At 32.4% G+C, this 12173-nt stretch overlaps 1 protein-coding gene across 1 annotated transcript; it reads right to left on the minus strand.

The window, feature by feature from the left end:
• Positions 1 to 574: 574 nt before the first annotated feature.
• On the minus strand, positions 575 to 4576 carry HELRODRAFT_166746 (hypothetical protein; the record flags this gene model as incomplete). The annotated part of the gene is made up of 7 exons (XM_009011966.1): positions 575 to 687; positions 1455 to 1632; positions 2183 to 2290; positions 2895 to 2986; positions 3285 to 3749; positions 3895 to 3976; positions 4562 to 4576. 7 exons carry the CDS (start codon positions 4574 to 4576, stop codon positions 575 to 577), a joined length of 1053 nt encoding a protein of 350 aa, XP_009010214.1.
• Between the last annotated feature and the right edge of the window lie 7597 nt (positions 4577 to 12173).

The raw sequence follows: 12173 nt of genomic DNA on the forward strand, positions 1-12173 counted from the left end.
GTGAGTGTAGACACCGTAATACCCTATATATCGGAATGACTACAACTTCTCTGGGACGCAGATAAACAATGCACTAACAAAATGGTGCTATAAAAATACATAATGCTAAATAGAAACATTTTAGATAATAATACTAAAATTTTATACTGTAATAATAAATTCTTTGAACAGTAAACATGAAAAGTAAAATAAAATAGAATAAAATAAATAATAATGATAATAATAATATAAAAAAATAAAAAATTGACAATAAAATGAAGTAATGGCATAAAAACGCAAATTAATAGACTAAAATAAATAAAAAAAAATAAAAAATTGACAATAAAATGAAGTAATGGCATAAAAACGCAAATTAATAGACTAGATGAGGTGATCGATAAATAAATAAAAACTAGTTGTGTGAATGATAAAGTTTTATTGAGTGTGAATATGTTTGAGGTGTCTTGTGATGAAGGTCTTTTCCTAATATGTAGATTGGGTGGCGACTTGATGGTTATGCTTGCGTTGACGAAGGCTGTGTGTTGTAGTTTTAATTGATGGTAGTAGAGGATGAATGACATGGCTGTTGTTATATTCAACTTTCTTGAATAGTCTTGAATCGAGTGTGTTGAATATCTGAGTAAAAGTAGGATATGATGCAGGTAGATAATGGAAGCTGATTAGTTTTTTGATGAGAAATTGTAATTGCTGAAGTTGTTGTGTAGCAAAACCAGAACAGGAGGGAGCTACATATTTGATGCGTGAGATTATAAGTGATTCAGTGATGTAGAAGCATTGATGATAAAGGTAGATGGTCCAAGGACAGAACCTTGAACTACGTTAGAGTTAATAGGTAGAGTAGATGAAAGAGTAGAGCTAAAGAAAGTAGAATGACTTCTATTAGAAAGAAAATTTATTATAATATTGTGAAATCTGTCAAGTAGAGGAAGAGAGAGAGAGGCTAATTTATTTGAAAGTGAGAAGTGATTGATTGTGTCAAAAGCTTTAGAAAAGTCGAGAGCAATAAGATGAACATTATTATTTATAAGAAAAAATGCTATTGTAGAAGAGAAAGAGAGATGATGGCGGATGTAGATGAACCTGCAGGGCAAAATGATCTTCTTGTAATGGTGGTTTGATGGACGAGTGGTTAAAACATTGATAGATGAATGACCTAACGATGAATTTTTCTAGAATACGTGAAAATATGGGGGTGATAGATATTGGGCGATAGTCTAATGGTGATGATGGGTATTTTGTTTTAGGAATTGGTTGAATTGTGCTGGATTTCCATTGTGATGGGATGAATAAATGAATTAAGCAGTGATTGATAGTGAACATAATTATTATTTTTAAGAAAAGATGCTATTGTACAAGAGAGATGATGGCGGATGTAGATGAACCTGAGTATTGTTGGTGGAGTCGAGTGCTGGAGATGAATAGAGCAATGATTTGTAGAAATCATGCTGGCAGACCGTCTGGACCTGTATCGGATGGACAGGCCTTCGTTAGCATGTGCAGGACGGAGTATGGGGTAAATTGTTGACGTTGGTGACGACTATTGATTGTTGTTGCCTTTGTTGGTGAAGTTTTGTAGGACGGGTCGGTTGACATGGAAACAAAGTGGGTGTTGAGTGTGTTGGCATCAATTTGCTGTGGGGTTGACGTTTTTGTTTTTTTATTATTCTTTAAAAATCAGGATCTGACAAACGCAGAAACTGTACAACATGCAAGGCAGTTGTACAAAATTAAACAAATAAGTGAGTAAATAAATACAAAAAGTGAGGAAAAAAATGTTAAAACATGAAAAATAAAATAAGTTAGAATAAAATAAATAATAATAATAAAATAAATAAAAGAAAAGTAATTGACAATGAAATATAAAATGAAGTAACGGCATAAAATTCAAATTAATAGACCAGATGATGACTTAGTGAGGTGATCGATAAATAAAAGCTAGATCTGTGAATGATAAAGTTTTAATGAGTATTAATATGTTTGATGGTGAATTAGTGAGGTGATCGATAAATAAAAACTTGTTCTGTAATGATAAAGTTTTAGTGAGGTGTCTTGTGATGAAAGTCTTTTCCTGGTATGTAGATTGGGCGACGACTTGATAGTTATGTTTGCGCTGACGAAGGTTATGTGTTGTGGTTTTAATTGGTGGTAGTATAGGATGGATGACATGGTTGTTATTTTCTACTTTCTTGAACAGTCTTGAATCGAATGTGTTGAATATCTGAGTGACGGTAGGATATGATGCAGGTAAATAGTTGAAGCAAATAAGTTTTTTGATGAGAGATTGTAGTTGCTGAAGTTGTTGTTGTGTAGCAAAACCAGATCAGGAGGAAGCTGCATATTTGATGCGTGAGATGATGAGTGATTGAGTGATGTCGAATAATTTGATGCCTCTGAGACCATGTGAGCGGAGTGTTTCGAGTGCGTGAAATGTTTGAAAGCCTTTTGTGATGGTGTGACTGATATGAGGCGCTGTATTGGGTGTGGAGGTGAATGTGATGCCTAATATTTTTAATTGATTTGTGCGAGTGATTGATGGGTGTTCAGGAGCTAATGTTATTTTTTTTATGGCTTTTGTGAATGATGAGTTGGAATGATTTATTGAGATTAAATGACAGGTTGCATCGTTTTGACCTGTAGTTAATGAGTCGAGTTCTGATTGGATGGTGTTTGATTTAGATGATGAAATGATAAGGTAGATGTCGTCAGCGTATTTGATGATTTGATTAGACCTATGAAAAGTTTTGAGAGTAGAAGCATTAATGATAAAGGTAAATGGTCCAAGGACAGAACCTTGAACTACGCTAGAGTTAATAGGTAGAGTAGATGAAAGAGTATGGCTAAAAAAAGTAGAATGACGTGTTGAATGATTTGTCAGAGCCTCTGATCTTGTTGACTTGGTCCCGCATGGCTTTGCTTCCAAGTTTACTGTTAGTGAAGGTTTTAGAGTTGAAGTTGATGATGAGTGTGTTGATGTATTTGGTGATCGCTATTAATTAAAATTAATAGTATTATTATTAAAAATTGCTGGCAGAGTATTGTTGGTGGTGGTGATGTTGAAGTCGAAGATATTATTGAAGTCGATGTTGTTGAGATGCTGAAGGCAAGCACTACTCTGTGAAGGTCGACGACGGCGAAATGAGACGACTTTTTTTGTTGTGTTGTATTATGATGTGTTGAAACGTGTGACCTATAAGTGTGAGTGATGTCCAGATTTACATTAATCCCATATAATCTGTCAAGGTTGTGGCCTTGGTGGGTGAGGCCCCAGAATATAGGGTGTCAACCTGTTTGAAGGATGGAATGATGGTCGAGTTGATTGAAGTCACCCCCAATGACGAGTTTTGAGTCACTCCCCATCAAGGTGGAGACTTCGTATGATGGATGATTTGGTGCATGATAGATGGCGCAGATGAAGTCAATAATGCACTTGAGACAAAGAGTTTCCAGTGCATCATTGATAGCACGAGGCAAAACGATGTGAATTTGAGATGAGATGGATGACTTCAAATAGATAACAACGCCTCCTCCACACTGCCTGCCAGTGCGGTCTTTTCTGGAGGATGTGTAGCCATCTATTGCGATCAAACCATCAGGGTGATCTGGCCTAAGCCATGATTTGGAGATGATGATGATGTCATGGTGGAGATGATACACACCACATCTCAAATGCTCAATAGCATGTGGCTTGACAATGCTAATAACATTCAAAATGTAGATGGTGGGTGGATGATGACATGGGGTGATTTTGGCTGGGTTGTAAGTTGGGGTGAGCTTGATGTTAATGAGATTGGGATGATATGATGAGGAGCGTCGACTGGAGTGGTTGCTTTTTTTACGGGTTGATGAAACTACTACTGGTATTGCTGACGATGAATTAATGCTAGGTAGATTGACCGGGGGTGTTGATGTTGAAGTTGTTGTAGAGAGTGCTGTAGCGATTGAAGAAAAGAGAAGAGGTGTTGATGTTGTTGATGGTCTGGGATCCAAATTTTGTTGAAGTAAAGAGTTTTTCTTAGCGGTCTTTTGATGGCGAATTTGTCGGGTAGATAATCAAGCAGTTGTTGGCGTGTGTATTTGATCATTCGATTGAGGATGTGAGAATTAATTAGTAACAAGTGGTAAAAACGGATGATAAAATAAAATTAATGAAATAGAAAACTAGAAACTTAATTGAAAAAATTGAAATTAGCTAAATATAAAGTGAAATTGTTATTTAAATTAAATTAAAATAAAAAACCGTTAAAATTTGAAATGAAAATCGGTTACTATAACGATGATGATGAAAATTTGTCGAATTCATAATATATTGTAAAACGAACTATAATACAGCAAAGAAATCTTTCGCAAATTTTAAAAACGTTGTCAGAAAAAATTTATTATTGTTTTATTGAAGGAAAATAATAAATAAACTTTAGTTTATAACGGAAAATTTAGTGATTGAAAATCCACGACACGATGTCGAATAAACCATAGACATTGCAAACCAAAAAACACCTAAAAATATTGAACTTTAGTTATGGGAATCAGCACTAGTTTTTTAAATTTTAAACTTAATCACCACCTGTGATGTCCACATTTTGTTCTTAATAAATTCAACTTTGTCGGTTTCTATTTGTTTTTAAGATAGTTTACCAAAATATACTTACCAACTACTGTTAAAAATTCATCTTCATTGGGTATTTTTGAAAACTACTTTTCAACTTATTTTTGTCAACATTTTTCTTAATACTTTTATTCTGTGCACTTCAGAACTTTTACTTTTTATTTCGTTGCATATATGTATGTATATATGTTTGTATGTATATATCATTGAATTATATAATTCCATGGTTTATATATATTAAAATTAACCAAAATCAATCAATCAACAGGTATCAATCGCGTTAGTATTATATCTATGCGTGGCTGCAATCGTAAGTGAGGCCAATTTGAATTTTTCTCATTTCCAATCGGATGTAAACAAAACAAAGTTTTCGTTGGCTCAGTTTAGAATTATTTTTATATTATTTATATTAATATATTCTTTTTAATTTTAAAATTTTTACTTTATGTAATTTTGTAATAAAACTAATAAAAAGATGATTTGCATTTTGTCCCAAATTTATTAGTTTTATTATTATTTAATTAAATTAAATTAATTAATTTATTTATTATTACTAATTATTATTTAATTAGTAATTAAGATTATCATTAACATTAAATTAACTTAATTAAGAAAAGTAAGACTTTAACACTTAAGTGTTAAGGTAATATAAAAACGGTCAGAGAACATTAGATCTGCAGGTCTGGTAGGTGGCAATCTTCCAGTTTAGTTTAGACTTTAGGACTTAGGTGCTATAACAAAAATATTTAAGAAGTAATTGATATTATAATTATATTAATTATGATCACACACATTTGCTGTAACTAAAATAAAGTATAAACATTAAAATGTTTAATTGTAATTAATTGTTTTTCACTATTATGTGGACATGTTATAGTGGATAATATTGTATTGTCATTAGTATTAATTGCAGGCATAAAACTAGTGAATGTGTCAGTTTTTCTTAAATTGTTTTTGACATGACATATTAGACAGAAACAGTTCCCTTGATGTTTTATATTGGCCCGGCTCCAAACTTTTCCAATATTCTGTTTATGAACTTTTGCATTATTATTTACAAACTTTTGCTCCTGTATCACAACTGATTGCATATATATCTCACCTTGTGTGCTGGTGACCTTAACATACAACCTCCAACTATCCGAAATAATGTGTAAACCTGGCAACATAAGCTGCACAATTAGTGAATCAAGCGTTATAGCTCTCTGATCAGGAATTTCCAAAAGAAAGCACTTGCCTCAACCCTAACCTATTGACCCTCTCATCGTGAATAATAAATCAAAAACAATAACAATTTTACTACATAGGAATTTGGGCACCTAAATTTGAGAATTGCCGAGATTGACTGTACGTCAGACACATTGCATGTTGTGTAAACAAAGAATGCTACATGTTGGACACATTATACGCTATGATAAGTTAGGAATGCTATGAAGAGAAGAACTTTTTAGTGTTTTTAAATTTGGATAATCAAAAACAAAACTAATAAAATTTCTTTTTTTTTCTTTTTTGAACAGCGCGATTGTGTAATGGTTAAGGTGCCTGGAATTGTTGATGCAGTGTCTGAGTTTGAATGTAAAATGTTCTCCACCTATCACATGCAAAAAGTGTCTGATGTGTTGATTCCCTTTTATTTATACACTTTGTATTTGTTATAGTAATCTCTGAGGTATATCTAAGAGAGAATGATAATAATAATAATATTCTATTTTTTCTGGATTGTTTTATTAATTCTCTTCTGTAATACTGTATTATATTATTTGTATCTCGGAGTGGAAAGTCATGAAATGTTTTGGGATTGAAAGTCACTTGTTTCTAAGTCTTGGAAAATTTTGGAATTCAACTTTGGTCATGAAAAGTTATAAAAATTTCATAGTATTTTACTTGGTCATAGAAAAGTTTTGTAATGAGCTGTGAAATTTTTATGGCATTACAACAACACTCTACTAACCACGGTTGTTAACAATACCAAAAAATTGTATTACCAATATCAATACCAATAATCAGTTCTAAAAGTATTGACAGTACCAATACCCAGTTTCAAAAGTATTGCCAATCAATACTAGTAATTTTGTCATTTTTATTCAGTGCCACGTGAAATTAAATGCTCACATCTAGGAAAATATAACACAATTCAACAATTTTATTCATGAGATAATTTTAAAAAATTGGTCAAACTACTTAAAAGGTCAACTATAGTTAAAAATATTTATGAAAAGAATATAATTTTAAATGATGTTTAACATTGTCACCACTTTGCAGCACGCAAAAACACCATAATTTCAAAATACAAGGTTTATATCGTAGTGGTGTAAAAACTCTACCTCCTGAAAAAAGACGTTCTTTATCATTCATTTTAAAATATTATCGAAAACAAATTAAAAATTTTATTGAGTGATATGCAAATCAAACGAAGAAAATGCAACTGAATGAAAACGAACAGAACCAAAGCGAAAAAAGGCGTGATGGTAAACAACTCTAAAACGCATAGAATATAAGACGACATAAAAATTTAAAAGTTAATTGGAATAAGCGCATAACTTTGAATATAAAAATATTTGATGAAAATTCAACGTTTTGATAAAAAGTATTGGCATTGGCTATCGAAATTTTTTGCTCTAAAACGTATTTTCGATATTAAATTCGATACCACGTAACAAATGTATTGTCGGCACCGTAGTCAATACTGAAAAAGTGTCAAAAATACAATATCGATACTTCGATATTAATAACCTTAATAATAATATTACTAATTATATATGCTTGTATGCATACTAGACCCTCAAGCAAAGAAGATTTTTCAAAACCCAACCGCCCACATTCGCAGAGGTAACGTCTGCAACCGCCCGCATCAGCAGAGTTCACGTCCACAACCGCCCGCACCAGCAGAGTTCACGTCCGCAACCGCCAGCTCCCGCACTTCTCAATTATTCGCTTCCGTACCCGCGAAGAGGCAATCTTAATCGGCCGTCTTAATCTTTAATCGGCCGTCTTAATCTTTAATCGGCCGTCTTAATCTCAAGTAGCAATGGTAGAGAGCAATTTATTTGAAAAGAATTTAATTAATTTCTAATGTAATAATTAAAATAACATCGCCCAGAACCACAAGTACAAAACGAACGAAAATGAGGAACTCAAGCTATTTATATATTTAATATTTATAAAGATGTATATATACAATTATTTATAAAGATCACTGCGTTTTCGGCATTATTCAATTTGTAGTTGAGTTTCTCAATTTTTCTAACGAGACTTTTATCATCTTGATGATTAAAAACTTTTAATATTTGACATTTTTGACGAAACATTATTAATAACGTTATTACTACAGAAAAGCTCTTTTCGGCATCAACTGCCATCATCAGTGTAGTTATATAGTATTGTTCCGTCTTTGCGTATTTGTTTTCACAGCGACTTTGATTGTAACTTAATTATAATTAAAGTTATTCATGTGTTTCTTTGTTGGAAGAATATTGGTATTATTTAGTTGAATATTTATTGCTGGTCTACGTTTATCGATGAAAATTGATTCTGCTATCTTCAATTTGAAGTTTTCTCTGTTGTAATAAATTGCTTTGGTGTTACTGTCTAAAATTTCCCTTGTTATAATAGTGTTGTGTTGTTCCATTAGGTGGTCTTTTATTGCTCCATGTTGCTTATGCATAGTGAGTCTTCTCGTTAATGTTGTCGTAGTCATTCCGATGTATTCAGACGTCGTGTATAACATTGAACTAAATTTCTTTATTCAAATCTGCTGAAGTAATTAGTAGAAGCTTGGCTTAATCAACGTTAACCTCAGAGATATTCAGCTATGGTCGTTAAATACACATACATACGCACGTGCGTTTATGCAAACAAACGAAAAAACAAAATTTTTGAAACTGAAAATTTTTGAAAATCAAAAATTAAATTTTTCGGTCGGTTTTTTGAATTACGCACTTAAATCCGGAATTCGCAAAATCTGCAAAGTTTTTAAAATTTTTTTTCCGCAACCGTTGATTGCGGTGCGGTAACCGCGGTTTGAAACCGCATTGTTCATTATAATTGAGATAGCTTATATGTAGTCACATTATAATGATTATATTATATATAATTAGGTGCATAGAAACGAAAAACTACTTCACAAATGAACTACTTCACAAATGAACTGTCTATTCTGTCTTTACACTTCTTTGTTATTTTGTGTCATAAACATCTTTTTGGGCGCATGTTTTTTTCAAATTGAATATTTACAAATTTGTAGGTTTATGTTTTTATTTTACTCATATTTTCAAAAATAATGGCAAATTTGTTATAACTTAATTTAAAAATCCAAATTTATACAAATTTTTAAAAAGGCATTTTTTAGACTTTTAATTTTATAGTTTAAAACGGAAGGCTAAGTGGAAGTAGTGATAGCAAAACGAAAATACTGCAAGGACTTATCAGAAAAGCTGAATACAGAGAATGTTAAGAACGCTGTTTACTGTATGGCTAGGCCAAAAAATAGGGAGAGACTGGATGTTAGAGTCAATTCCATAAAGAATAGACCCAGAGGGGAAAGAAAAGCTATGGAGGGAATATATGGAAAAACTGTTAAATGAAAAGATGACTGAGATGGGAATATCGAAGCAAATATAAAGGTAACAGAGGTTGAGTATATAAAGAAAAAGGAGGTTGAGTGGGCCTAAGAAAAATGAAGACTGGTAAGACTGTGGGTACCAGAAATGTTGAAGTAACTGGTGATTGGGGAATTGAGAGACTGGCTGAGTTGTTCAATATAGTAATTATGGAATAAGATATCCCAGAAGATTGGGGGTAAAGTATAATTCTTCCAATATATATAGGTAAGGAGGATCCTTTAGACTGTTGATCTTATAGAGCAATTAAGCTATTGGAACACATTATGAAGGTGATGGAAAGAATCTTGGAACGAAGAATTGGGGATTAATATTGGTGAAATGCAGTTTGTTTTTTAGGGAATTGTACTATTTATGCGATTTTTATTATTAGACTAATTCAGGAAAGGTTTTGAGTCAATGAAACTCTTTATTATGCTTTTTTTTAGATCTGGATAAAGTTTATGATAAGGTACCGAAAAAAGTGGTTAGGTGGGCACTTTGGAAAGGCGGGATAAAATAATAGTTAGTGGACACAGTGATCTGCATATATAAAAGAATAAGGATGGCGGTAATTATAACAAGTGTAGTTAAGTGGTTTCGTTGTCAAGTGGGTTTACATCCAGGGTTCGCCCCTAGGTTTCTACTTTTTATTATTAGAAATGAAGATGGTTTTCATGAGAGATATTTTTTTTTAACCTGGTTCCTATGCGGGGGAGTAGGGAAGAATTAAAAGGAAAGCTTTCTGTGATTTGGAAAGAAAGGGTTTTAAGGTAAATCTTGGTATGAACAAAGTTATTTATATGGGCGAGGATTCATATACTCTTGAACGTGGTAAAGTGATCAAGAATAGAAAAAAAAGTGGGAGGGAAAAATTCAGAGAAATAGAAATGATTTCAGTACTCTGTTCTGATCTGAAGGGTAAGGTATATAAAGCATGCGCACAAAGTTGTCCGTTGTATAGGTGAGAAACTTGGGCTGTGACGGCTGAAAACTTGAGAAGGCTGGAGAGACAGATATGCAGTTGCAGAAGAATAATAATATAGTGTTTTTGAGAAATGGTCTAAGTAATGAGGTAATACAAAAAAGGGTTAGAGGTAGATGAGTTATCAGATGTAATTAGAGGTGTTAGACTAAGATGGTTTGAACTCTGGGTAATGATATCTGTATCTGAAATTTGTACAGCGCCTCTCCCGAAAAAACCTCAGAATCGCTTTCCAATTGGCACATCATTGAAATAATGATGCTTCAACATTCTTTTGAACAGAGGTCTTTCAGTGATGGAACCATTTTTCAGCTGCACGGGAAGTGAGTTTCAAACTTCAACTGCAACTACTGCAAATCTTCGCCTTTCGAAATTTGTCGATCATCAAACCAGGGTGCCGATCTCGATCGAACTTGCACTTCGCGTTGTGGTTTTCAAATCTATTCAAAAGATCACAAAATTCTTGATCGTACGTGTCGATGTTGCAAGCACTAAAATTTTTGTAGTTGATGAGATCAGTTGTTAATAATGCTTTTTATGTTGACTCGACATGTTGGTTGACAAACATCAATGTCTAGCAAACCATAGATGAAATTGGGATCTGATTTGGTTGGTGAATGTACAATGATGTTATGGACTATTAAATCAAACCTTGTTATGATGACGTCTTGCAATCCACCATTTACACGAGTTGGCATCTTGATATATTAAAAGTAACGACACTTTGACAAAAGATTGGCTGAATGGCATGTGAGTTTGTTTCATTCTTTAGATGTATGTTGATATCGTCCATTATGATGATCTGACCTCCAAACTCTGTAAGTTTTTCTAAAAGCTAACGGAGTTCATCGAAGAAAGCTGGTGTTATTTGTGATGAACCAGGCCAATACATGACAAACCAATTTATTTTGCTAGAGCGATATGGAAAAGAGGTGACACATAGGTATTCAAACGTTTTAGGCCGAAATTTTATGCCAACCTTTGTTGAACGGAAGGAGTTTTTTTAGAATGATAACAACTCCACCACCGGAATGACGAATTGCTGTCACAATATCCAACATTTAAATTATTAAAGCCAGTTTAAAAATAGATAAAACCACTATTTAAAAATTACGAGTATGCAGAACTATTATAACTTTCGGTTAAAGAAAAAGTGGCAGATCCAAGATCACCTGGGAAGAAGTGGTGTCAAAGGGCACTGGGCCTAAAATCAGAACTGGTCCAGAATAGAAGAGAATGAAAAAGACGGTTAAATGTGTCAAGGCCAACTCGGGGCTTTTGTCGACCAACTCTGGTAGAGCACTGGTTTGTTCCCCCTCCCTGGTTTGAGCGCCTTTAAACGTACATAATGATGATGATGATAATTATATATATATATATATATATATATATATATATATATAGTTGTTCAAAAAATCCACCGACGATTCAGCATTAACAAGTTTTATGGTTGATTTTCTAATATTTTGAACTAGTTCTTTACAATTAAGTCTATTCAAAATGTTGAAATCCATTTTATAATCGTTTATGATTTTAATTGTTAAAATTAATCAAGCAAGATCCCATTTTTATAATCGTTTATTTTTTATATTATTATTAAAGTTATGCATATAGATCTATTTCGACGTAAAGTCATCATCAGTGCAATATATATTTTAAATAAATTCTATTAATAGTTAATTAGTTGTATTTTTTAATATATTAAAATAAAATAAAAGTAACGAAATAAAAACGCAAAGGTTCATTGAAATTAGTAAACAAAATATTTGAAATTATACGATTGTTCATGCTACGTGGCCGTTGTCAAGATGGCAACCAACAATGTCACAAATTTGAAGCGCGAAATTAATTAGAATATCGTTTCTATTATTATTGTTAATATTATTAATTATTATTTTTATTATTATTATCATTATTATTATTATTATTATTGTTATTATCATTATCGTTATCATTATCATTATTATTATTATTATTATTATGTATA

This window comes from Helobdella robusta, assembly GCF_000326865.2.
Source record: "Helobdella robusta unplaced genomic scaffold HELROscaffold_10, whole genome shotgun sequence".
Lineage (NCBI taxonomy): Eukaryota > Metazoa > Annelida > Clitellata > Rhynchobdellida > Glossiphoniidae > Helobdella > Helobdella robusta.